At 38.4% G+C, this 27,007-nt stretch overlaps 1 protein-coding gene and 1 non-coding gene across 3 annotated transcripts in view; both read right to left on the reverse strand.

Annotated features, from left to right (window-relative positions):
- The window catches only part of SNX5 (sorting nexin 5), a 50,119-nt gene that overhangs the window by 15,577 nt on the left and 7,535 nt on the right, over positions 1–27,007 (reverse strand). Inside the window, exons 2-5 of one of the 2 annotated variants that reach the window (XM_072634526.1) lie at positions 21,961–22,069; positions 3,884–3,988; positions 3,555–3,665; positions 2,073–2,194 (exon numbers count right to left, since the gene is read on the reverse strand). In XM_072634526.1, coding sequence (XP_072490627.1) covers positions 2,073–2,194; positions 3,555–3,665; positions 3,884–3,988 — 338 coding nt within the window. In that variant the 5' untranslated portion in view covers positions 21,961–22,069. The remainder of the gene's footprint in view (positions 1–2,072; positions 2,195–3,554; positions 3,666–3,883; positions 3,989–21,960; positions 22,070–27,007) is intronic. The other variant, XM_072634525.1, reaches the window with a different exon arrangement.
- LOC140521872 (small nucleolar RNA SNORD17) lies at positions 20,965–21,207 on the reverse strand. Its single transcript, XR_011973151.1, has one exon. It is a non-coding gene; the product is annotated as a small nucleolar RNA SNORD17 (small nucleolar RNA).

Here is a 27,007-nt window from a genome sequence, read left to right on the forward strand (position 1 = left end):
CAATCAAAACCAGCTACGTAGTTTTGAGCAGCCATGCAATTAACACAAGCACGAAGTCTAAAACAAGCAGGGGCTTAAGGGGAGGGTGTCATCGTTGCCCTCCCCATTCCCGAGTCCATTAATTTTTTAACTAACCTACAGATTTAAAGAACAGTCTTCAAGCAATAAAAATTTGCCAATATTTGGGCACCCATTCACATATAAGCACTGTACTACCTGCTATGTGTGCATAGAGAGGAGGGAGTTTAGAAGTTGCTTAAAATTATACCAAATATGGCCCTGATTTTCAAAAGTTTGTAGTCTACTGGATGCTTACTGCCCAATGTATTTCTATCATGGCAAAGTAAATGTGCAATAAGTAATCCAGAGCCAACATACTTACAAATAAAATGTATACAACTGAGGGTTGAAAAGATTAACAATTCATTCTGTCATGACCTAATGAATGGCTCCAATGTGCAAAGATGCCCTCTGAGAGAGAGATTCAGAGACAGACAAGACATGGCACTTGCCCATGAGGCAATAACCCAGGGAGATAAGACATGTACACAAACATAAGAATATCAAATCTGAATGGTCAATGATACACAAAAAAGCTATGAGGGTTCAGAAGAGACATAACTTCCAACCAGGTGGAAGGTTATGACCAGGGAAAACTTCATGAATAAATATTTAGCAATTCAATAAGTAAATATTCCAAAGTACAAAATTCCATGTTTAGGGAACAGGATAAGAAAAGGCCCAAGTCAGGAAAGTATGAGATGATTGTAGAACAACGAATAGTCTAGCTGTAATGAAATACATGGTCTGTGAATGGGTATAGGAAGACAAGATGGAACAGGAAGGTTGAAGCCAGATTGTGGAACGATTCTTAATTGTAGGCTTACAGAGTCTGGACTTTTATCTAGCAAGCAATGGGAAGCCATGATCAGAACTGTACATTAAGAAAACTGTTCTAACACTGGTGAGCAAGATAGCTTGGACGAGAGTCTAAAATTGGAACTCTGATTAAAGTATTGCAGTTGTCCAGGAGTACAGTAAGGAGTGGTAACAGCAGGGTGGGACAGATTTAAGAGACGCTAAAGTGGTAAAACAGGACTTAGCAACAATGTGGAGATGAAGGAAGAAACAGAAAAAATTGACTCAAAAGTTTTAAATGACACAGACAGTATGTGAACATTAACAGAAAAGGAAAAGTCATGAAGAATAAACTTGAGGGATGGCATTCAGCGTTAACATTTAATGAAATAGCTAGAAGACAACTAGGTAGTGATGTTCAGTAAGCAGCTGGAAAAGAGACAGAGAGAGAGAGAAAGAGACAGAGAGAGAGAGAGGAAGAGAGAGAGAGAGAGAGAGAGAGAGAGAGAGAGGGAGAGAGAAAGAGGCAGAGAGAGAGAGAGAGAGAGAGAGAAAGAGAGCAGGTCAGTCCTGGGCAAATAAATGAAGAATGAGGTAATACCTTTATGTAGGCAGGATAAGAGGAGAAAGAAGAGCTAGAGAAAGATCAAATATAGGAAGATAACTAATGCAGAATATTATAAATGAAGCCAATGAAAGAATTTGGAAGGGATAGCAAACTGTTAAATGCAGAAGAGGAAAGACTAAGAGGAAGAATGACAAAGCATTTCCTGAAGTTCTGTCACTGGCCCTCTGCCCGTCCCATATGCCATATTTTGACTTAGGACTTTAAGAGGGTTTTGTAAGGTACAGTGAAAAGAAACACTGGGCTCCTCTACGCTACCAGCCCCAATCAACAAGGAAAGAACAAAGAAAGCACATCTTTAGGTTATGAGGTGGAAGGCGGCCTATTAGTAAGGCTGGGTTTCTGTCATAGCTACACTCCTGTGTGACATTAGATAATTTGCTGTCCTGCTCTCAGCCTATTCTTCCTCTATGAAGTGAAAGAATTAGATGAGATGGTCTAGGAAATCGAGTACACAACAATAAACAACATTCACACATAGCCAGTAGTCACTGAATACATTCTCTGCACCTATTCCCAAGCCTCTTTCTCTGTTTCCTCTAAAGGGAGTCAATAAACCGGAAGCCACCCTCCAAAACATTTCACTTACGCTTCGAGTTCTTGCTTCATTTTTGCAAATTCTTCTTTTGTCATAGAGCCTTCACCTTCTCCCAGCTTCTGCATCTTCTCTCTGGGGCCATCAAAGTCAGGCTTTGTAGGAGCAGGTGGTATCTACATTTGATACAATACTTGTAAAGACTCTTGACTATGACATTAAATAAGATTTTTAAGAAATGCTATGTCAGGTTATTTTAAAGATTCAATTTTCCTTTCTATATTCTACTGTCCCATCACAAGGCCAGTCAGCTCTAGAACAAGAATGGACAATATTTAGGAGCAGAACAAAAGAACAGCTGTAGTATCTCCCCATAGGATGATGACAGACCAAGCAGTCACAGCAAATCTCACTCTACCCCACCCCCAACTAGTAATTCAGACAAAACTCTATGGGACCTCTTGATCTTCTACTTCTCTAGCACTACCAATATTAACATGTAATGCTTTGGGGGTGCCTGTCCTCGACAAGCACTTAGGTTTACTTACTCTAGTACTTCAAACTTAAATTAAAAAGGAAATATGCATGTCTTCCTTTAATTTACTCATCTGAATATTAGACCCTGCTGGTAGATTGTCATCCACAAAACTGGAAGACAGGATCCAGGGTATAAGAGTTCTTATGCTGCTTTCCAAGCTTTTACTTTAGCTTAAACAAGCATTTCAAATCCCTAGGGTCAACATTTCTAGAACTGCAGCCAGCACAGTCCTCATTAACACCAGAAATGGTTTCCAGTCTTCACACAAAGGGACTTCACGGGAACATTTTGTTTTGTTTTAAAGTGTTCTAAGTTTTGGCCACGTGGACACCCCTACGCACAGGCTCACCTGCCAGCCAGGGTTAAAGTGTCCGCTAGGATTCACCACCTAGGCTGAGAAACCATTCACTTTTTATCAGCTACTTGGCAGGTCCAATTGCTTCTTTAAACACCAATTCATGGACACAAAAACCAAAGGACTACAGGATAAGCAGAATGAAGACCAAGGCATAGGCCTCAATCCTTACTTGAGCAGAGTGCTACAATCAATATTAAGAAGCACCTGTCCTACCCTGTTATTAATGCTAAGGATGAACCTCTGTGTTTGGGTCGGTCTACACAAATCTTTATTCTATTAAGCTCATCCTAAAGAAAGGTCAGGGGTCAAAATGAAAAAAACTTCAGATAAACTTTACTACTGAACTGCTTGCAATCAATTCTACATTAAGCAGAGTCAAAAACCAAAGGGGAAAATAATGCTAATCTTTTAACATTGATGGTATTTTACAAAATCACAACCATCTGAAAGGTTATATCGAAGTATCTCCTATCATTTCAATGGAAAAATAATCATTTTGTTAAAAAGAGCTACAAGATACTAGAACAAATTTTTGCTACATTAAAGACGACAAAACGTATTTCAAGCAAATCAAGCAATAAATGAAAAAAAAGAAACATCTTAGCCGAACAATTTGCCTCTTCAAAGCCTAAGCTCTTACAATGAGTCCTGCATATTCTTCAGTTTCTGTAAGTGTATCATGTAGCCACACAAAATCTTCATGCTGTCTTGTAACAGAAAACTCTGGACTCTGAAAAATGGACAGGGTGGTCTACAAAGGGAGAAAAAACATTGAGAGAGAACTATCAATTTCAAGTAAATATAGACCATTACCCATACGCTGCTAATAGCATGCCATCTTTCCCTTACCAATAATCCAATAAAATTCAAGGATATTTTCATATCTATCAAAAGTGTACAAAATAAAAATAGCCTAGCTTTATAGCCTCTCTTACTGCAACCCCCCTTTCTTACTATATATAAAATTACCTTTGTATGCACTGTGAACTTGACCTTATCTCTTTCACTGAGGGCATCAGGGATGTCAATCTGGAGTGAAGGATCAACATTCAGGTCCACAGACACAGATCTCATCTGGAAAACATGAAAAAGTTGCTCTTCAATTTCTGTCATCTTTGAGAATTTATAGGGTGTGAGGAAAAACCTTAGTTTAGACAATGTATTTTTTTCATTCAATAAACATTTATTAAATATTTACTATGTGCCAAGCATTATGCCAAGCAATGGGGTACAAAGAAAGGCAAAAGACAATCTCTAACCTTGGGGAGCTCACAATCTAATGGGGAAAAACAACACATAAAAAGAACATGAAAAGGGGGAAGGAGGAGAATACCAAGTATGGATTGCGTTCGTCCTTCATTGCCGAAGAAGACCATGCCGTCAGAGAAATGACGGCATGACTTGCACTTGACTTTGTTTTGAGTCAGGGAGGGTTGTGCAGGTTACCAGCCTCACTTCAGTCATCCTGATGAATATCTGGTCACTGGATTCAGATGGCTCTGGAGAAGTGAGGCTGGGTAACTCAACTCCTCCTCTCTTCTCTGCTTCCCCCTCCCCTTCCTTCTCCTCTCCAAAGAACGGTAAATTTGGATGGCCAAAAGATGCCCAGTTGACTTGAGTTTTACTGGCCCCTTTCCTTCCCTTCTTTTCCCTTTCTCCTGTTCTTTCCTGTCCTGTTCCCAAACCTACTGAACTCTGAAACTGAGATGCCAATGGGCCCCCGCCTAAGGGTTCCTCTTGCCCCTCCTAGCTTTAGAGTGATTATCGATATTAACTGTAGCTGTTTCCCCCCAGGTATGGAGGAACATGATGAAGACATGCAGAAGGGTGGGTAATGGCAAGATGGTTGCCCTGGGCCTCCTTTTTATATGGAGAATGTGGGCAGGGCTTTCTGATATCCATCCTCTACCCTCTCCAATTACAGAATATTATTGCCTAGATTTTCCATTTATCCCTCTCCCTCTCTGTCCCTGAGTTATCCTTTATAACAACAACAAAAAAAATTTCAGAAAACCCATTTTAAAAATCTGACAGACAGGATTTCACACCTGTTGATCTTCGTCTCTGCAAAGGAAAGGGAAAGGGAGGCATCGCATAAGTCTTCCTTGGAGTCGTTTATTTTTTGTAATTTCACATTCGGTTTTGGGCATTTCATGGCCGTCTTTGCATTTACTTGCTATAATCACTGTGCATAACATTTTCCTGGACCTGTTTACTTCATTTTCCATTTCATATAAACTTTTCCATGCTCTTTTGTGTTCATCATGCTCATCATTTCTTATGGCACAGTAACATTACATGACACTCACTGCACCACAGGTCAGCCATTTCCCAATGGATGAGCATCTCTTGGTTTCTAGTTCTTCATAAAAAATACTGCTATAGATATATTGTGCATATGGAGCTGTCGTTTTACTAATGCCTTCTTTAAAGTATATGCCTAGCAATGTAATCTACGGGTCAAAGGGTCACTTTATTTGCATAATTCCAAATTACCTTCCATAATGATTACAGAAATGCATGTCACCACAATGCCTGTCTCTTTACAACCGCTCCATCCAATAGCCATCTTGTGTCTTCTTTGATAATTTGCTGGATATATGGGGTGAAACACTGGTTAATTTTGATTTTCAGTTCTCTTTTTAGTGATACTGGGGATTCTTTCATATAGTGGCTAATTGTTTTAAGTTTTTTTCAGCACTGTTTGTATCCTTTAACCACTTCTCTACTAGGGAAATGGCAAAATGGCAGCTGTGTTCATTTGCATTTCTATTATCATCCTCAATTTGGGGCATGTTTTTAAAAAACATGCCATGTTTGAGGAACTGAGAAAAGGCAAGCCTTACATACTGCTGGCAAAACTCTGAAACAGGAGGAGTCATTACACTGGTCCCTTGGTCACTACTGGGCACAGACCCTGTGGAGGTTAAAAATAACCTTGAAAAAGAAAAGAATATACCAGAATATACCAAAATATTCATAACAATAAAGAAATGAGAGGGCAAAATGGGTATCCACTGGCTAAGAAGTGGCTGAACATATTGTGATATATGAACACAAGAAATTCATAAAAAGGAAACTCTAAATAAAAGAAAAACCTATGCCTGTCCTGGAGAGCAGCTACTGAAGTATCCACACCATTCCCTGGCCCTTGGTGCCTAGAAGGTCAAGGACAGTGAAAAACCTTGTCTATAATGTCCAATGCCATCATTCTAGTAGTTTACCTCTTTTTTCTTGGGCAGGGCAGAGGAAAAGCTAACCAGAAATTACTGACATTAAAAAAAAAATTTTTTTTCCCCTTTACAATTTAGTCACTAAAACTAACCCTTAAAACACTCTATTAAACAGGCAGGTTAGGGCCCTAGAAGGAAGGGGAAAACAGAAGTCCATGGCAAACCAACCATTCACTTGTTAACTCATATTTGATTAAATGGGTTGAAATATATTAAGTTCAAGTTTTGGGGCTCCCCCCCAAGAACTTAACGGTCAGAACAAAAGGTGTGATCATGTGGCAGAGTGGAAAGTATACTCCTATGGAGTCCAAGAACCTGAGTGTCAACTAGATTCAGTTACTTACTTATTCCCTCCTTTAACCTGGTTATTACTTCACTATCCTGGACTTCATCCTTTTCATACATGATCGTGGGGGCCAGGGGAGACACTAAAGACACCTGAGCTAGTCTCTTTTCATTTCATAAGGCAAAAATCAATTACCTTAAAAAAGCATCTAAGTAAAATGGCAATTAGAAGGAATCTAGGTTCAAAATTTTTAAGCATGCTTTCCTGCTTCTGGCTCCCTAATGCTAGAGAGCAATTTGCATTCAATTTGCATTCAATCAGCACTTACTATGTGCCAGGCCCTAAACTAAGCTCTAGAGATACAAAGAAAGGCAAAAAAGCTCGGTCCCTGCTCTCAAGGAGCTCACAGTCTTATAATTCGGGAGACAACAGCAAAGTACAAACAAGATCTATGCAGGATCAACTCAGAGAAGTCTTAGAGGGAAGGCTTACGATTAAGAATGGGAAAGGTTTCTTACTGAAGGTGGACTTTAGCAGAGACTTAAAGGAAGCAAGGGAAACCATCAGACTAAGATGAGTAAAGAGAATTCCAGGCATAGGAGAACAGCCAATGAAAATACTCAGTCTGGAGATGGAACAACAGGTGTAAGGAACAGCAAGGAGCCAGGGTCACTGCACCACAGACTTATGTGGAAGGGAGTAAACTGTCAGAAGACTGGAAAGTGGAGGGGCATGGGCAAGTTATGAAGGGCTTTAAAGACCAAGAGGATTTTATATTTGATCCTGGAGGCATGAGGAAGCCAGTGAAATTTTGTGAATGAGTGGTGAGGGAGTAGAGTGATGAATAAGGTGGTGAGACCCACACTTTAGGAAGATCAACTTGAGAACTGAATGGAAGATGGACTGGAGTGGGGAGAGACTTGAAGCAGGGAAACCAATCGGCAGATTATTCAATAGTGAACATGGTGAGGTGCTCAAGGCCTGGTACCACAATGGTGGCAGGATTAAAGAAAGCATATGAGAGATATTATGAGATGCTATGAAGAAATAATAGGGCCTTAGAAACGAAATGGATGTGGGGATTGAGATAAAATAAAGAGCCAAGAATGACACCTAGTTTGAGAGCCTAGATACCTGGGAAGATGGTGGTACCCTTGACAGTAATAGGGAAGTTAGGAAGAAAGGAGAATTTGAGGAAAAAGGTAATTAGTTAAGTTTTGGACCTATGTCCTTTGACCTAGCAATACCACTAATTATGACCCCATATCACCATACTGTCCATGGGGTTTTCTTGGCAAAGATACTGGAGTGATTAGGGAAAAAACAAAGGAACCTATATGTTCTAAAATGTTTACAGTAGCTCTCTTTGTGGTGGCAAAGAACTGGAAAATGCAGGGATCCTCATCGAATGGGGAACTGCTGAACAAGCTGTGGTATACAATTGGATGGAATACTACTCTGCTTTAGGAAACAAACTCTGTGATTTTAGAAAAAAACAAGAAAAGACTTGCACAAAATAATGAAGAAATAAGCAGAACCAAGAGAACATAGTATACAGTAACAACAATACTGTTTTAAGCATGACTTTGAGCAAATAAGTTATTTTGACTATTATAAATATCCAAATTAACTATAAAGGACATATGAAGAGATTATCTGCATCCAAAGAAAGAACTGATAAATAAAAGTATGTACAGGCTGACCTTACATATATGTGCATATATGTATGTATATGTGTGTGTGTAGACACACATATACATACACCTATTTGTGTGTAGTGGTAGATATGGGGGAAATATATTTACATGCTAATTCTGTTGTACATTTGGAAGGAAAAGCAAAGTTGTGCATAGTGGATTTGCAATCACATGCAATCATCTTTTTTTTTGTACTATTTATTGTATTAGAAAAAAATTTATAAAGGACATGAGAAAAATGCTACCTACATCCAAAGAAAGAAATGATAAAGAGAATTGTACATAGAATAATTTTACATACATACATATATACACACACACACACACACACACACACCTTTTTGTGTCTAACGATAGCCATGGGGGGGGGTGTTAAAAAAGAGAAATTTATATGAAAAGTTTACTGTATATTTGATAGTCTTTAAGTTTCAGGTACAATAATCTTTTTTATTGCACTATGTTATGGAAACATTTGTTTTCTTCCAGAAATTAAAAATAAAATTTAAAAAGAACTGATAAATGCAATGAATACAGAAGATAGAATTGACAGTGAAATAGCCAAGGAAATGTACACAAAATGAAAACAATAAAAAATGACACAAATCAAGTGTTATGTTGCAATTATCAACAACAAGCACGCGTAGAATGAGGAGATAAATGAGAAGCCACTCCTACCCCACCATTTTCAGACTTTTTTCATGTTTTGACCACTTATGCTGATTTTCTTCTCTTTTGTTTTGTCATTAAAAAATACTACTTGGTAAATTGGGATGGCTTCCTGGGTTGGGCAGACGGAGAGATACTGGGAAAAATTATGTTGATATCAAAAAACCAAAATACACCAACAAAAGTTCATTTTTTTAGTAACTGGCCAACCAGTTGGAGATGTCCAACAGGCAGCTGGAGATGCGAGACCAGGTCAGGAGAGAGGTTAACCTTAACAAGTACATGAGTCTCCTGCACAGAGAGAATAACTAAACATCACAGAGCAAGAGAAGAGGGTCCAGAACAGAAACACAAGGGACCCAAGCAGCAGGTGAACAAAGATCCAACAAAGGAAACAAGAGAATAAGCAGTTACATCTTTATAAAACTGCAGAGGATATACATAGGCTACTTCCTGATTCTGAGTTTGTTTTTCTTATGTGAATCGAAGCACAACAGACAAACCAAATGGAAAAGATACCGTAGCCGGTCTTGTCACACCTTCCTTACATTACCATGAGTTACAGGTCACAACGTTTAAATATCCTGTAGTACAAAGTAAGTCTCTCTGAACAACTTAGATCCTAAAGGAAAGATATATGAATGCTGGTGGGATAACAAGCCATCTTATGACATGAAATATTTTTCAAGTTAAATTCTGAAAGGCTATAAACATTTTTAAATTGAAACCCAGATGTTAAAATCTTATCAATTTCTACTCAAAAGGCTTAACTACCTTAAATGTTTATTGATACTTGTCTTTTCTAAGTCAATTTAGCCTTGTTAAAGTAATAGAAACCATAGACTAAGTAATGTACAAAATAAGAGTTAAGTGTAGGTATGGAATGCAAACCATTAAGTTAAATATAAACTTAGTTATAAAAGACAAAGCATGAAAAGAGAAAGCAAAGACAGGACTGAGTCAACTTTGGGGGAATTCTAGCTATAGGGAGCAAGTACTCTGGATGGCATTCTGATTAGGACAATCAGAAACAAGGAAAAAGAAAGCTAGTATTAGATGAAGGGGGACTAGAAAGGTAGCACATATGGAAGTAAAGTTCTCAGGGATTTCTTGATAAAGAGATCAATGGGGACCCAGATAAGGCTTGAGAAGAGAGATCTAAGAATTACTGGATGTGATACCACCAAAATATTAAAAAAAAAAAATTTCAAAGTGGGGAAAAAGGGGTGAATCTCAAGGCTGAAATAAACTAGAAACTAAACATTGGGTCTTTCATAAAATACCTCCTGTATGTCCAACACCTCAAAAATATGCTGCTATAGGATCAGAAAGAAAATGGATGCCATTCAGCAATGCCTGGAAAGCACAAACCAGCTGTGGCAAGATAAAGGCAAGGGTGAAGTGCATTCTTCTAAGACTCAGTCTTAGAAGAGGAAAGATCTTCATTCCACTCATCAAATAGTCTACATCTCACCCCCATATCGCCAATCTATCCAGCAATCTCTCCTTTATTCCAGTCTCTTGAGGAAGATGGAAAGAAATAGTTTTTCTCGCAAAGGTGAAAGCCAGATCCTATCCCAGTCTTTTACTGGAATCCTCTCTCATCTCCAAACCCTCCTTTATCTAATGAATTTTTCTCTTCACTATCCACAATCATTCCCACAAGCTATAGTCCTATTATCTCTCCTTCCCTTCATAGGGAAACTCCTGGAAAAAAGTGGCTTATCTCACTTTCACCTCAAATTCACTTTTGGCTTCTAACCCCATCAAAAGAAATGGCATGGCATTTTGGTAAATAACCAAATTTGGTGGGCTTTCCTCAGTCATCATTCTTGTCTTTCTGTGTTCTCTCCTCCTTGTTCCTTTTACTGCTCTCTCCCCTATCTAACTTCTCAGTCCTTCACTGAATCTTCATTGAACCATCACTGTCTAGATGGATCTCATAAGCTCCCATGCTCTTTGTAAATGACTTCCAGATCTGTATGTGAGATAGATAGACAGATATCTTTCCCTCAAACTCCAGAGCAAGATCAACAACTGATTACTGAGTATCTCCAACTGGATGTCTCACAGCCATTTCAAACTCCATGTCTGAAACTGAGCTCCTATTCCCCCCTAAAACCACTTCTAAATTCCCCATGTGTCAAAGGTACCACCAGGTTCGCTGAGCCTCCCTTGACTCCTCACCTCGTGATCCAAAGGGTTGCTAAGTCTTATTACTTCTTTCTCTGCATCTCATACTCATCCCACTCCTCCACTCATAGCTCTTCCACCCTCGAAATGACCTTGTCTTTGCGCTCTTGCTCTCCAAGGCCATCCTTCAGATAGTTAACAATTAATATTCCTAAAAGCAGAGATCCAACCAAGCTACTCTTCAACTCAAAAAGATTTGACCGCAGTGGCTCCCTATTACCTATACAATAAAATAGAAACACTGTTTGAATGGTTTTTAAAGCTTTTTCTAACATGGCTCCAGCCTGCCTTCAGGTTTACTACATATTATTCTTGCACACTATATAATCCATCCTCCCTGCTGTTCTGTGTACATGACATGCCACTTTCCATCTCTGTGCCATTGTATTTGGTCCCTGAAACATACTCCCTCCCTCAACTCCACCAAGGGAATGCCTAGCTTCCTTCAAATATCAACTCAAGCATCATCTTTAGGAAGCCCCTTCCAATCAACTAGATGCTAGTGCCTTCCCCCTGGAAATTACGTTGTCTATATTTTGAATTTAGGTCTCTCTGCACATGTTTTGTTTCCCCTAATCCCATGGGAGGCAAGTCTTCTCAGGGCATGAAAGGAGGCATCATTTCATTTTTGTTTTTTTATCTTCAGCACCTAAAGTACCTGGAACATGACACACACTTAAAAGAAATTTTTTGAGGGAATGAGGCTTCATGAGAGCACCTTTATTCTGTTGTACTTAAAGACATGAAAAGTATTATCTAGCTATTTATTAATTCCTAAAGCAAAAGTAGGTAACAAAGTGGATAGAGTGCCTGGCCTGAAATCAAGAAAACTCATCTTCCTGAGTTCAAATCTGGCCTCAAACATTTACTAGCTGTGTGACCCTGGGCAAGTCACTATTTGCCTCAGTTTCCTCATCTGTAAAATGAACTGGAGAAGGAAATAGCAAACCACTCCAAAATCTTAGCCAAGAAAACCCCAAATGGGGTCACACAAAGTTGAACACCACAGGACAACAACAACGGCAAAGTTGATCTCTCTGATCATTAAACCAGTTATACAAATGGGCATTTTTTAAAAGACTCCTTTAGCTACATCTGCAATATTATGTTCAGCTCTGGGTGCCATGACATCAAAAAGGTCATTGAACAGAAGGACTGCAGAAGGATAGCTGAAGCCTAGAAACTGTCCAAACCACTACTAGTTAAAGGAAGTGGGACTACCAAGCTTAGAGAGAATATGCTGGGGTGTGGGGGTTGGAGAAGGCTCTATACTAGCTGTCTAAGTATATGAAAGGTTATCCTGTAAAAGAAGGATCATGCCAGTTCCATCCAGCCCCAGAGGGCAGAATGAGGAACAACGGGTGGAAACTACAGAGGAGAATTTTGGCTCAAAAGAAGGAAAAACTTCCTAACAACTACAGCTGCCAAAAGTGGAATGGGCTGACTCAGCAAACAGTGAGCCTCTGATTCCTGGGCATCACCAAGGGTGTAATAAGCTATAAAGGGCATGGCAGGGTTCTGTGGTCTGAGTCCCCCCCAATTCAGATGTTCTATTCTATAACTCTCCCCTCTCCCCGTCACTAGTCTGCTTTCCAATTCTGTGGTTTAGTGAGACAAAAAAAAATATACTAAGATATGAAAACAAACCAAGGGAGATATATTTATTAAGTGATTCTCTGAGAAAACCTAGAAAGCAAGGAACACATCCTGATGCATCTAACAAGTTTTTCTAGCAAGGAACTCTGAATTTTCCTCAAACTTATCTAGTCACCACTCAAAAAAGGTATCTTGTTCAAACAGCCCAATTTCCTCAATCGCTATTTGTCTCAGTACACTAATTTTTAACAAAAGCTTTAACAATCAAGTTCAATGTTAGAATAACAGTCCTGGGCGTGTCTGTCTCCTTTGGATTCTGGCTTAATCCTAGTCGTTGGATGATTTGGGCAAGGATTCACTGCGGTCATATGACTGCGTGTCACATGGTCACCTGATTTCAGATTTGATAGTAACTTCCTGTACATGAAGACAAGGCTAAAAGAGGTCAGGGATCTTTACAGTAGGATGTCCCAGCTGACTCTAGCATAGGCATCCTTCTAATAACACTTCCTTCCTCTTTAAGAGAAAAGATCATTTGTGGAAAAAAGTGCATTAATCAAAAATATCCAAGTCAGCACAAATATACACTAAATGTTCAAGTTTCAGAAAAATAACTGGGCTACGCAAAATTTTTTACTTCAGCAAAGGGGACTGGGGTGTCTATGTTTCAATATGTTTGCTGGGAAGTGAATGCCACAAAATTAATGACTAAGCTTGGCCCCAAAGAAGAGCTATAAGAAGACATTCCCCAGTTGCCTCTGGGTGTGGAACACTGCTTATTACATCATATTTTTCTGATGTACTGGTTAGTTTTGCACATTCCTTCCTTTCTCTTTCTTAAAATCTTTTTATAAAGGATAGTTCTCTAGGAGTATGTGACAGGAGACATACAGTGGGAATTGCAGGTGATGTAAAAACAAAATATAGCAACAAAACTTTATCTTAAAAATACAATGTTTTTGAATTAAATTATTCATAGATTCAAGCCTGGCAAGAATAGTGAGGTTAAGTACCTGACCTTTTAGTACATATGTGCTTGATTAGGTTTAAAAAATTATTGGTAAACTATCAAAAAAAAAAAGCTACATTTTCTAGGTGAGGCAGTCTAAATTTGGCCAACATACTGGACATTGTAAACCTCAAGGGCAGTCACAGAATGACTATACATACCTGTCTTACTACAGACTTAGGAAGATTCGGAATACCAAAAGCTCTGTATACAAGGAAACATGGAGCTCACAAGACAATAAGGCAAGCCAGTTTTGTTGAGGGGAGATAATCACAAAATGAACGGGCAGTCCAGGAAACTGAAAGAGGACCGTCCGGCAGGAGTGCTGAAGTTCAGTGCCTCCACCCTCTCACCCCAAGGCCCTTCTCCCCACACCAATAAAATCTGGCAGAATTGTATACACCTCGTCAGGGATAATTACTGGAAGAAAGGAGAGATAAGCCTGGATCTGGGGAGTAGGGCTGATTCTTAATAAAGGGAGGAAAGACTCCCACAGAATGGGAGGCTAATTAATATTCAAACTCTCTGGCAGTAGGAAAAAAGGGGCTTGGGTCCAAAATTGTGAGTCAAGACTAGACCAAGTGATTGGAGGTTTAGAATTTCATATAAGAATCTGTCCTGCATCTGAGTAAAAAGGCTACTGTGGTCATTTCAGACTCATTTGCACAACTTCAGTAGGCAAAAGCAGCAGGTCTATTTATATAACACACCTCAAAAATCTCCCTAAGTCTTCAACTATCCTTTCACAGGGTCTCAGATGAGATCTACACCTCCATCTCACGAAGTTCCAGTCTCAAAGACTCAAAGATTGGTGAAACAGAGTCACTGACATTTGAACAAAGAGATGGGAGAATCGGAGGCAAAGTTCAAGTCCCGGAGCAGCTGGGGAGCAAAGTTAGAGCATTAGCCAGGAGTCAGGAAAACCTGAGCTCAAATCTGGCCTCGGGCACTTACTTGCTGTGTGACCCTTGGCAAGTCACTTAACTCTGCTTGCTTCAGTTTCCTCATCTGTAAAATGAGCTGGAGAAGGAAATGGCAAACCATTCCAGAATTTTTGCCAAGACAACCCCAAAGGGGATCACAAACACTTAGACACAGTTTGAAACAAGGGAACATCAAGTTCAGATCCTGCTTACTGACTCTGTGATGACACATCACTTAACCACTCTGACCTCAGTTTCCTCATCTGTAAAAATAAGGCAGTTTGCCTATATGAGCTCAAGGTCTATTCCAACTCCGAATCTTTTAGAATCCTGGAATGTTCTCTTACTCCCCCATTAACTTAGGTTTAATTCCTTTCATTATGTTTGTAATAATTTTCACCAGGGAATTCTACTGTTTAAAAATACAAAATCAGGGTTGAACACTTTGGCTTTTCAGTAGTCTCTTAAACCACGTACATCAAACAATAAAACATGAATAACTTCACATTTATGTAGTACTTTTAGTTTATCAAGTGCCTTTCTCACTACACGCAAATCTAAGTAATGCAAACATAGCCTTCCCCCCTTTTATAGGTGAGGAAACTGAGGCCCAGAGCCATCTGAGTGACTTGTCTACAGTCATATAGCAAACTTAATGAGCAATTTTGGATCCAAACCCAGGTTTTCTGCCTCAGAATCACAACTGAAGAAGCTCTTGACTGGAAAGGATGTCTGAGACCAATTACTCATTCAAGCCACACCCTCTACACCCTGATTTTCTCAAAGGAAATTTCTCTTTAAGTGGAACTGAAATCTAAGCAATTCCTATCTGGGTTCCTAGATCAGCCTGAACAAGCCTACTCTCTCTTCCATGAGACAGCTCTATAAGTACTTGGACTACTCGCCTGTCACCAAATCTCTTTTCCAAGCTAAATGTCTCTAGCTACTTCAACCCATCTCCATGTTCTGAACCTAAAGCCCTTCCTAACCCATCCTAATTCTCTCCCCTTTCCTTAACATACTCTTCAAATAACGGCTGGTCTTCCTAAGCTGTGGCTTCTGGAATGGAAGGTGCAGAACCTTCTAAATGGGAAATAACTTAACCAGTGTACAAGGGAATGACAGCCTTTTCACTCCACAAAGTGATCTTCCTGTTTGATTCCAGGTCTTCTTTCGAGTGTAGGAAGAACAAAACCACAAAGAAAAAGACTTTTTCTGCTGGATGCTGAACTGATTCTGGACACCTGCACCACCTTTTTCATTATTTCTTTTTGGTTATATTTGTGTGATTCCATCTTGGGGGGAAACCATCTAAACTCATGACTCTTGATCACAAGTTATGCACAACAGCATGATACCTCAATTTACCAAACTGCTGATGGAACTCTACCAAAACCAGAATGGCTAATAACTTACTATGATAATTTCATCCTTCAAAAGTAAAAATACTAAAAAAAAGGAAAAGTCTAAACAATGAGGAACTGGCTGCTTTTGGGGCAGAGAGGTTAAAGTAACCACAGAATCATAGAATATTAAAGAAAAATTAGACATGAATCCTAAATGGGAGGACCAGGAGAGATGAGAAGACATTAAATGAAATTCTAAACACATTAAAAAAATAATTAAAAGACTAAGAGACCAAGGTAGATGCACAGAGAATCCAACTTTTAAATTTTAAAATCAAATTTTGAAAAGAATAGGTAACAGAAGATGGACACAAAACACGGCAGAGTACTACTATGTAAACAGTGTCAGACACCAAAGCATAAAATGGCAAGAAACTGTAAGGACAACAAAGAGGAGGTTTTTAGGGAAAAAAGTGAATTAGCAAAAAGAGAGTCACAAAAGTATAAGAGTAGTGTTCATGGCAGCTCAGATAACAGTCAGAGAAAAGGGGGATGTTCAACCCTCACACTGCTCCCACTTTTTTTTCTGTCAAAGAAAGTAACCTTTAAACTAGAAAAGACAATGAAAATTGTTTCAAGAAAATCTTCTAATGCCCAGGATAAGTAGGGAGATAGGAAGGGAATATATTCTACCTGCTCTTCATGAAGTCAAACTATTTACTCTGAGCAGAAACAATAACCAGTGTAATAAAAGAACTAGAGGATGTAACTAAGACACTTAATCTTTGAAAAAAAATCATGGAGAAAAGAAGTGGTCAAAAGACAGGAAAAAAGAAAAATTGGATTCCAATTGTTTTTTAAGTAGAGTTCACTATAACTCCCCACCAGTTGCCTCTTTCAGAAAAGGAGGAACTTGCGTGGATCAGCCATTTTGTCAATTCTGGGCTTCACAATCCAGTGAAATCAAGTTTTGATACTAAATATGCCATCTCCCAACTTCCAGGTCTTTTCAATGTGCATCCCCCATGTGTAGAATGCTCTCCCTCTGCCTTCATTTCCTGGCTTCCCTCAAGTCTCAGCTTAAATCACACCTTCTGTAAGAAACCTTTCTTGGTTCTTCCAACTTATCATGTACATATTTTGTTTGTACATACTTGCTTGTACGCTATCTTAACCCATTAAATTGTGGGATCCTTGAGAGCAGCAACTCTGTTTTTTCTGCCTTTCTTTATATCCCCAGAAATTAGCCCAAGGTAGATAATTATTTAACAAATGCTTGTTGATCTGATTCTACAGACTATGGGTTAGTGAACTTGGTTTTCATTCCTGGTATCATTCTAAGAGTTTATTCAGTGCTCTTTTTCATTTTGGAAACTGCTGAAATAGTTCAGCAGATTCACAGCTGGGACATCTTCAACCCTAGTTTGGGGGATATATTTTATAAAGTTAAAAAATAAAAGCTGACATTTCACCTGAATAAGTTATAGCCCCAAATCATAGAAGGCTGACTCATAGTATAGTGGTAGCACAGATACACATGCCAACACCCTGCTAGTCTAAAAAAATTCCAATGGTTCTCTTAGGGCAGACCTGCAAGATATACAGTCTACCAAAAGATTTCAGGCAGCCCTTGAAGAATTTAGACTACTTTAATTTTGGTTCCTACCTACTGCTAAGTTGCGCAGGTCTGTTTTACAGCAATTTCACTTACAAAATTTTATGGTTGTGTAAAAGCATGATCTGCAAGTAGTATCTCCCTAGCAAGAGAGGAAGGAAAAAAAAAAGTTCTGTGAAAGTCAGGCTTGGTATCTCCCTTTAAGATATAATGACAGAGTTGAAAAGAAGGGAAATTAGCAATAACAGATCTCAAGCTACATTATAAAGAAGTAATAATCATTAAAACTATTTCATGCTGACTGAAAAATAGAAAAGTTGAGCAGTGGAACTGATTAGGTGTACAATCTACAGATGCACAGAGTTCAATAAACCTGAAGACCTCAACTACTACAATTCAACCAAAACCTCTGGGATAACTATCAAAGAAAATAAAATAGCCAGGCAGAAATTAGGTATAGACCAACATCTCACACTATATACTAAAATAAGCTACAAATGGACATACTGTATACAAGGTCCCATCACAAAGAATAAAATTTTTTTTGCCACTATGAACAGAGTTCATGCCCAAACAAGGAACAGAAAGGATCAGAAGGAAAAAAACCCAATAATTTTGTTTACATAAAATTTAAAAATTTTTTCAGAAAAAACAAATGTAGTCAAATTTAGAAAGGAAATAGTTAATTTGGTACAAACATCTTTGCAATAATTTTTTCTAATTAATTTCTCATATCCAGGGTGTTGGTGTTACTAGAATACTGGCTCAAATTTATAACAAGAGGTATTGCCAAATAAATGAAAGATCAAAAGGACAGAAAGAAATTCAAGTTATCAACAACCATAATGCTACAAATCACTAATAACAGAAGGGCAAATTAAAGCAACTGTGAAGTTCCACCTCATACCCACCAACATCGCAAATACAATAAAAAAGGAGTAATAATCGCGGGGGGAGAAAGGGGAAGAAGGCAGGCTCAAAAATGCTCTATTGACATAGCAGTGAATCAATACAGAAATTCTGGAACACAATCTGGAACTGTGCCCCAAAAGTCACGAAACTATGCACTCCCTGACTCAGTGATATGCTCTACTATTAGGCCCATCCCTTAAAGAAAGAGGAAAAGAACCCATGTGCACAAAAATATTTATAGTATCTGCCTTTCTTTTTGCTGTGGCAAAGGACTTTTCAGTTTCCACAACTGGGAAATGGCTGAAGAAATTTAAGTATGTGAATGGAACGGTATAATCTTATTGGGCTGTACAAATGACAAAGGGGATGGTTTCAGCCAAACCTGGGAAGACTTTCATAAAATGATGAAGAACTTCCAGGTCATTCCTCTAACTCCTCTGGGTATCAAACAGCATGGAACAGGGGTGCAGCTTTAAGGCCACGTGTGACTCTCTAGGTCCTCAAGTACAGCCCTTTGACTGAATTCAAACTTTATAGAACAAATCCTCTCATTAAAAGGATTTGTTCTATAAAACTTGGATTCAGTCAAAAGGCCACATTCAAGGACCTGGAGGGCTACATGTGGCCACAAGGCAGCAGGTTTCCCACCCTTGGACTAGAGGGAAAGACCTCAAGAGTCCTTTAGGGCAGGGCTTCTTAAACTTTTTCCACTTGCAACCTCTTCAGCACCTTGGAGAACCTTTAATACAAGTTCTACTTCCTGATATGTGCCAGCTGTGTCACCACCAAGCTTTTAAATAAATGCTTACTATGTGCCAAGCACTGTGTTAAGCACTGGGAATACAAAGAAAGGCAAGAAGCTCCCATTTTAATTCATAAGGTAACACATAAAAAACTGTGATACACAAGGTAGACACAGTGCAAACAGAAAGGAATCTCAAGGGGAAGACAACAGCAGTGACATAGTATTTCCTGTTTTGTGTTTAACATACACTTTACAGGACATGTACAACATCTATTGTATGGGTCTTGATGTAGAATTTAAAATGGTAAACAATTACGAAGCTTTGTCATGGTTGTTTCTTTGCATTTATGCCATATTATTGGCTCTTCTATATATGTTGAGACCTTGAAGAGATAATCAATTAAAGAGCTATTCCTATGGGAAACTAAAGTTTGTTTTACACGATTTGGTGTGTAAAAGGCTAGGTCTGCTTAGAAGAAACATGGATTTGATAAACCGCTACCCAGTTACTAATAAGGGAACCCTCTGAGCTTTGGTTTCCCTTTACCATTAAGTCGGTATATTTGCACTGTGTCGTAGAGTTGTGAAAAGTTTTATGAGCCTTAAAGTTCTTAACAAGTGAGTTCTTGTTAATAATGGAATTACTACTGTTTCAGAATAAGTAGCCAGCCTTGCATTGAGACCTGGGTTCCCAGCCTCCCTCTGATATTTAATTCCTATATACCTAGGCAAGTCACAATCTCTTAATGCATTAGGGCAAATTTCTAAGACTTAACAATAATGACAGTTAACATTTTTATAGCGTTTACTATGTGTCAGGCACTATGCTAAATACTTTACAACCATATCACTTATTCCCCACAAAAACTCAGAGAAGTAGGTGCTATTTATTATTATGATTCCCATTTTAATAATAGGAAACCTGAGGCAAACATAAGTTAAGTGACTATCCCAGGGTCACACAGCTACAAGTATCTGAGATTGGATTTGAACTGGGAGTTTCTACACTGGCACCCAAATTATATCTCCCAGGAGCAGAGTGGAAAAAAAAATTAAGTGTTTATATGTCAAATGTTGTTTCTTTTTTTCCACTATCAAAACAAAAAAGATGTGCACTAAATGATTCCTAAACACAATTATATACCGGAACTCTTAGAACACCAGACAAATTAGATAATTCAGCTAAGAGGTCGAAATTGTATAATCTGCATTTCATATCGCTAAGCTTTTCGAAAAATATAACCAAGTCAAACAGCTGCACCAAAATCTTCTGTAATAAAATTGCACAGCTGCTGCAAATCTAGTTGACTTTTAACTACCAGTTGTTGCAGGAAGGGCATTAAAAGGGGAAATAAGCCACTTTTTTTGGTTTACAACCTTACTAAGTAGAATAATAAGCAACACCATGGTAACACTGCCAGGAACCACTTTTAGTCAGCCTACTAATTAGCAGATGTGCATTTGTTCTTCTGGTCCCTTTACTGTCCTGTCAATTACTAGCTCAAAAGCTGAAAGAGCCTTAAGCGATGACCCATCTCCTCCTTCAATCTTTCATTCTACAAATGAAGGACAATCACTTTGCAAGGGAAATCTTTCACAAGGTCAGTCAGTAAGTACAAATGGCACTAAAATTCAGGTCCCCCTCCCTGAGTACTGGTCCAACACTCTCTCCACTAATTCACCCAACCCTCTAATCATTTTCCTCCATCAAGCAGCAATAATTTATTGAGCCTACTACGTCTAAGCATTATAAATACAAACATTTTTTTTTAAAAATCCCTTCTGCCATTCTATCTGTATCTTAGTGGGTCAGTGGCATCCTGCAGCATGTGATCAGACACCAGTCATTCGTCTTGGCAAGATGGGACCTTAAACAGAGAAGGTTCCACCCCTGCTGACACCATCCCTTCCTACCGGTAAGACCACCACACACCTACCATCTACAGTAGAACACTGCAAGTCTGGAGGGCATCTGGAGGTTACCTAACTCAGTTCCTAGAACAGGAGCTGAGAGCTGCAGGAAGGGCAGAGCAGCACACTCAGAGAATGGATAAACTTCATCATCATTTCACATATGCTACAAGCCAAGGACACAAATCCAGATGTAGAACCAGAAATAGACAGATGCCCTGATCCACCTCAAGGAATGTAATCAGCTAAAAATTATTCCACCTACACACCTGCCTTTCTAAGGCATCCTAATTTAAATTCTTCCCTAGCATGACAGAGGGCCACTGATCCATATCTGGAATCCTGAGGGTCCTCTAGTCCAATGCCCTCATTTTACATATAAAGAAGTGAATGCTCCAGAGTTTCAGTAACTTATAACAGCTGGATTTGAACTCATGTCTTTCAATTCCCAATACAGCACTCTTCCCTATTCTAAGTAAAAGATACAAAACACTGGCCCTGGATCCAGGAAAACCTAGAGTCAAATCCTTCCTCTGATACCTACAAGCTAAATGACCACGGTCAAGTTTCCTTATCTACAGAACAGACATAACCATGCCTGTAGTACCCAACTCACAGAATTATTTACCTGACCAAATCAGAATGTTAGGTGCCACTTGCAGACCTTAAATTGTTAGGTCACTAATTTCTTCCCTATTCCTCAGTCAAAAATGTTTTCAATATTACTTTCAAAACTGGTTATGCACCTGGTCCTAATGTAACTATAACTAAGATGTAGCTAAATTCCAATTACCTACATCCATGTTCTGTCTGTCACGTTGATGTTTATTAAGGCCATAATAAAAGAAAAATGTTAAAAACTGCTCTAACACCATCTCTGCTTCAGTAGTTCCTCTGTATCATTCATTACTTACCACTAGATAGTGCTGGTCTTGGAATCTGCAATAGAAATCCTGCCTCAGACAAACTAGCCATGTGACTCTGGGCCACTCATTTAAACTCTCGCAGCTTCAGTTTCCTCATCTGTAAAATAGAATAACAGCACTCATCTGATAGGGAGATGGTGAGAATCAAATGAGATAATGTATGTAAAGCATTTTGCCAACCTTAGAAGTCCTATAAATGCTAAATATTGTTATTACCATCCCTAATTCTGGATCAACAGATAATACCTTATTACGAGGTTTGAGATGCTCCTTAAAATTTAAAACATGTAAAATAACTATTCCTCCAGGTCATGTCCAGTCCAATCCAAAGTGAGGTGTATGATTTACACAAGATATTGCGTCAGGGGGCAGTGATAAAAGATCAAATGTAGAGAGTCTCGAGCCTCGGGAAGTGAGCATTCTGCAAAGCTCAGAGGAGGTGGGCATCCAACCACCGGTGGATGCCTGGTGACTGTGGGAAAGCTTCTTGATCTCTAATTCCCCTTTTAGCTCAATAATTCAATCACTATCATATTAGCAGCAAAGAAGGAGTAAAAGGAGCAATCAGAAACAGGAAAAACTTCCCTCCAAATTAGATCGCTACCCACCAAGACTTCATTTGGAATCAACACATCCTTAAGTGGACATACAAGGATACATATTATGCATATTATACTATAAAAAAATTTACTGGCAGGGTTCCTTACAACAAATTAACTATTCAAGTGAAACAATGAAACCTCAATAGTGACATTCCACATTCATTAGTTCCTTTTTCCTCTTCCTTTCATTGAAGTCAGCAGTAGTTTCACTATTTCCCTGAGGGTGACATTTAGGGTGTGTCTCACCAGTAAGCAGCTGTGGGGTGCGTAAGGAGAACACAGAGACAGGGAGATCAGACCCCAAGGAAGGGAGGGGTCTTTTCATGGCTCCAACAAGCTGCCCAAGGGATTTACTTAAGTTCACAAACCCTAGGGGACTTTATTTCTCCAACCTAGGCCTAGTTTGCTAAAGGTCTCCTTTTTATAACTCTGAATTCACTAACTCATTAAAAAATGAGACTGTGAATTATTTAAGAGATTCAACATTGAAGTTATTTTTCAAAAGGCTAGGCAAAGCAAATCATTTCCTTATACTTATCTTCCTAGACCAAATAGCAGAACCTGATAAACCAAAGTGATGAGTTTTTGAAGATAAGAATGTATTCCCTCTTAAAACTGGAAAGTACTAACACATACAAAGTATGTGGATGTAAGAAGCTTATTTTTTTTTTATTAAATTATTTTGTTTTCAGTGTTTTACAATCACTTCCATATATCTTAGATTTTTTCCCCCTCTCTCCCTCCCTGAGACGGTGTACAAACTTATATAGGTTTGACACATACATTCTTATACATTTTCACCTCAGTCATGTTGTGTAGAAAAATTAAAATGAATGGAAGAAACCATAAAACAAAACAAAACATAATACAAAAGAAAATACTCTGCTTCATTCTGCGATCCAATTCCATAGTTCTTTGGATGTGGAAGGTGTTCTTGCCTCGAGTCCACTGGGAATTTTTTAGGTCCTGCAAGAAGTGTTTTTTGGGTGAAAAACATTCTAGAAAACTTAAGTTGGGAATAAGTTCTTTGGACTAAGAATTCAATAGCTAAATGCTGATGACAAGGGACTGTATATTTTTGTCAGTAGCACCCACAATCTCAACAACATCAACAACAAAAAACTAAGCTATTTTTCTAAACATATTTTCCTGGATTCAGTATTTTAGCTGGCACACTAGTAAACAAAATTAGTCCTTTACAAAGAGTTCAGCCAATATTGATCACTTTCCCTCCCTGTCCCTCTCATTTCAGACCAAAGTCACCGTTAAGTTTTAAGCAGGGATTGTTTATTTACAGGTTTGCAACATGTATACAGAGCAAAAGAAAATGTGTATTTTCAAAGTCACATGATTAATGGATTGATGGCCAGCATTAAATTTCCTATTCTGGATGGTCAAATCTAGATATTTATATGTATATGCCAGACACTGTGACGAGCGCTGAGGGAAGGTAAAGGCAAACAAAGAACAGTCCCAGCTCTCCAAGAGTTCTCACTACAATGGTGAGACAACATGCAAACAACTACCCAAGAATGAAGATAAATACAGGGTAAACTGGAAAAAAAACCCAACAAAAGGAATACACTAGCATTAAGATATATTGGTAAAGGCTTCCAAAGCAGAAATGAGTAGACGGGGAAAAAAGAGCTCTCAAGCAAATATAAAACCCTCAAGCACCATGCACAAGACCCCTCAGAACTCACAAACTTTTATGAGATTACTAAGAAAAAGACATTATGCTGTCCTGGAACGGCTATCCTACCTGTGTGACCCTCAGCAAGTCATCTAACCCCTCTGGGCCTCGATTTTCAAAGGGATGGGCCTAGAACAGAAGATGACCTCTAAGGCTCCTTCCAGCTCTAACCCTACGAGAAACATTTCACCAGCTTTCTTTCAATTAGAATTTTAAGCACTTACTGCTCCAGCATAAACCTTAATTTTGCATGGGTTACAAATTACCAACCAAAGAGATTAAGAAAATAAGGAAGAATCATGAATAATCAGAGAATCTAAATTGGAAGGAATCTCAGAGGTGACTGATTCTACCGTCCACATTGCTAAAATGGTTTTCCTTAAATACAGATCTGACCAAGTTATTTACCTAATTCAATTTATGTCCGGAGGCTTTCTATTGTCACTTGGATCAGACATAATTGTGTTGTTTTGTTCAGTTTTTCAGCCCCTTCAGAACTTGGCCCGAACCTATCCCTCCCTGCTCATTAGAAGTTTTGCTGCCTCCCACCTTCTTCAATCCAGCTGAACTAGACCCCTTTCTGTTCCTCACAGACTACCTCCAACACACTCAATGCCTTCCTTCCTTTAATAGACAGTTCATGCACCACCTTCTAGGTGAAGCTTTTCTTGGTCCCCCTTCAACTGCTGGTGCCCTCCCTTCAAACTACTTTGTATTTTATTCTCTCTCATATATGTAAATATTCTTGTCTCACAATTAGAATATAAGCTCCCTAGGAGAGAGATTGTTTCATTTACTGTGTATTTGTGGCTCAAAGTTTGGCACATAATAAGTACTTAATAAATAATTGTTGATTATCATTTAAAGACTAAATTTCCCTTAAAATGTCTTTGATGAAAGGTCCACTCACCCTCAGAATTAACAGAGGAATTTTCTTGGAGGAGTTTACTCCAACAGCAAATTCAAATTTTTGCTAATTTTTTACAATAAGCAAACGCCAATGAATTTCCTCTTATCTTAGATTCCAGTTTTGGCTCTGAAGCCCTACAAAGTCTAATGCACTTCCACACGAAAGCCTCTCTAAATGTTTAAAGAAAGTTATCACAGCCTATCCACCCTCAAGCCTCTCTAGTTCTTTATGGCTCATGGCATACTTATTTTTTCCACATTTAACTGAGACAAATCACGTTACATAAAAGAATGGACAGTTTCTTCAGAAATTCATTCCGAAAAAAGCAAGCACTTAGGGAAACATGGCTTTTCTTGCTTATGAATCTGATTTTTAATGGCATGTAATAAGAATCCTAGATAATTATAAAGTTAGTGCACCTAACAATAGTCAAGTAGCCCTTACATCCAAAAGGATTCAACTGGTCTTAAACCTAAAATTTGTTGAACTGCTTTTCTTCTTGTTGCATGCAATGAGCTTTTGTTTGTTTTTGGTTAAATATCCAACCATGAAAAGAATTCTTGTATTTTACTCAGAAAGCAATAGGGAGAATAAGAATTGTCCTGAAGTATTTTAGATCCAACCCTACAATAAGATCTGAGTGATCTTCCTTTATTTTCATCCTCAACTTTCCATTTAATATCATGTTGCTCATCTGGCTCTGTATCAACAATCTTAATATAGAAAAATAACATAATTATTTTGTTACATAGAAAAGCAGCACTTTTCTTGAACAAATTATAGGGTAGACTTAAACTCTGCAGCTTAATGATTCTAACAAAACTTTAAAGCCCATATGAACTTGTGAGATGCTGTGCTCATTCCATTATTTCAAATGTCTACAGTCTCACAGGATTACATTATACTTAACTTCCTAGCACATAATTAAAAGAAAAAACCCACACAGATGAAGTATTACAATACTCCAATCAACTTTTGAGAACTTACTGGACAAGAAACTACTACTGCTAGTCCAAAGGTCTGACCATTTAATTGCTGGAATAGGCTCTCCTTAGGCAGTGTGGCCAAATCTATGGAATCCACAGAATCATGTCTTAAAAGGCATAAAGGAAACCAATTACATTAAAATACTGTTAATAAAAATTTGTTAAAAGTCAGATCCCAAGTTAAAATCCTGTGCTAATATGACTTTTATAAAAAGCCTTATACTAGAAATTCTGGAAGCCTAGGCAAAGAGAAAAAAAAATGTCCTTTTGACATCTGCCTGGAGCTCCACAGATAAACTGAACTTTTAAAATGTATATTTGACAAATCATTTAATATGTAATTTTTACATATGTGATCTCATAGGGCAAATCTATAGATTCTTAAAATAAAAAGGTAATACAGAAAGTCCAGAAATAAAAGCAAATACACACAAAAGGCGATGGCATAAGATGTGGCAAGGTAGTCTAAAAACAGTATCTGGAGTCTGAGGACATGGTTTTAATCTCAGCTTTGTTATTACCTGAAAGTGACCTTAGGTAAATCATTTAACATTTTATGCCTCAGTTTCCTCATCTGTAAAATGAAGAGGTTCAATACAATTTAATAAGCATCTACTTTGTAAGATACCTACACAGGAGATGCTTAAAGTCTTGATTGATTAAAGCACTGAGTATACAAAGAAAAACTACAACAACCCTCATCCTCAAGAAATTTATACTCTTCTGGGAAGCTAAAAACATGTACACAGATCAATCAAATTAAGTTTGGTAAGGAACTAGAGATTTTGGGGAGGCAGAAATACAGAGAGAACATTCCAGGAAGGGAAGACATGGGAGACAGAAT

The sequence above is a fragment of the Notamacropus eugenii genome, chromosome 1 (assembly GCF_028372415.1).
Source record: "Notamacropus eugenii isolate mMacEug1 chromosome 1, mMacEug1.pri_v2, whole genome shotgun sequence".
Classification (NCBI taxonomy): domain Eukaryota; kingdom Metazoa; phylum Chordata; class Mammalia; order Diprotodontia; family Macropodidae; genus Notamacropus; species Notamacropus eugenii.